The following is a 1,027-nucleotide window of genomic DNA, read 5'->3' as shown; positions in this document are numbered from 1 at the left end:
CCAGTCTACCTAGCTGTAAGTAGGTACCACAATGTGGTATAGTTATTACACTGTGCCCTTGATCAAAATAATTAACTGTCAATAGTTCAGTCTACCTAGCTGTAAGTAGGTACCACAATGTGGTATAGTTAGTGTTGTGTCCCTGTTGAGAATTGACTGTCAACAGCCCTGTCTATCTAGCTGTAAAGAGATATCACAGTGTAGTATAGTTCATTGGACTGTGTCTGTGTCCAAGACACTTCATTCTAATGAATCCAGGTTATTTAGTTGTAAGTTCCTATCATAATGTTCACCATGCTGTGTCTGTTTAACTGTCTAAATCTATATATACACGATGGGCTTCTTTCAGTTTTTATCTACCAAATCCACTCACAAGGCTTTGGTCAGCCCAAGGCTATAGTAGAAGACACTTACCCAAGGTGCCACGCAGTGGGACTGAACCCAGAACCACGTGGTTGGTAAGCGAGCTACTTACCACACAGCCACTCCTACAGCTAATTATTAATGTCTAATTGGTTTATCAATTCAACAAACCAGGAAACGAGAACTGTAAGGTGTCCAGTAGGCAGGTAGCTGTGGTGCTGATTGACTTACCTGGCTTAATGACTTTAAATGTTTTTTTTTTTTCTCTTTTTTTAGAATGTGCCAGAGATTAGTAAAAGAGACATTCAAGGAAAATTTTGATTTGGTGTTTAATCACCTTACTACAGAAGATAAGGTAAAAAAACAAAAATGGTTATAGATCACTCTCATACATTACTATCATCAGTCTGAAAGTTGTTGTCATCATCATCATCATCATTGTCATCATTGTCGTCATTATCATCACCATCATCATCACTAATGTTGTTCTTGTCATCATCATCATCATTCTTATCATCATCATCATCATCATCATCCTTGTCATCATCATCGTAAACACACCAGCATCGGTTGTCAAGTGATGTTGGGGGAACACACACACACACACACACACACACACACACACACACACACACACACACACACACACACACACACACACACA

The 1,027-nt window shown here is 39.0% G+C and overlaps 1 protein-coding gene across 1 annotated transcript in view; it reads left to right on the top strand.

Moving 5' to 3' along the window:
* LOC106870489 (dynein axonemal heavy chain 12) overlaps window positions 1-1,027 on the top strand; it is a 262,917-nt gene that overhangs the window by 112,698 nt on the left and 149,192 nt on the right. The window contains exon 38 of the mRNA XM_052971523.1: window positions 640-718. Within this exon, the coding sequence (XP_052827483.1) occupies window positions 640-718 (79 nt within the window). The remainder of the gene's footprint in view (window positions 1-639; window positions 719-1,027) is intronic.

Source organism: Octopus bimaculoides, chromosome 11 (genome assembly GCF_001194135.2).
Source record: "Octopus bimaculoides isolate UCB-OBI-ISO-001 chromosome 11, ASM119413v2, whole genome shotgun sequence".
Lineage (NCBI taxonomy): Eukaryota > Metazoa > Mollusca > Cephalopoda > Octopoda > Octopodidae > Octopus > Octopus bimaculoides.
The sequence above is the reverse complement of the archived record's forward strand: the minus strand, read 5'-3'. Positions and strand labels throughout refer to the sequence as shown.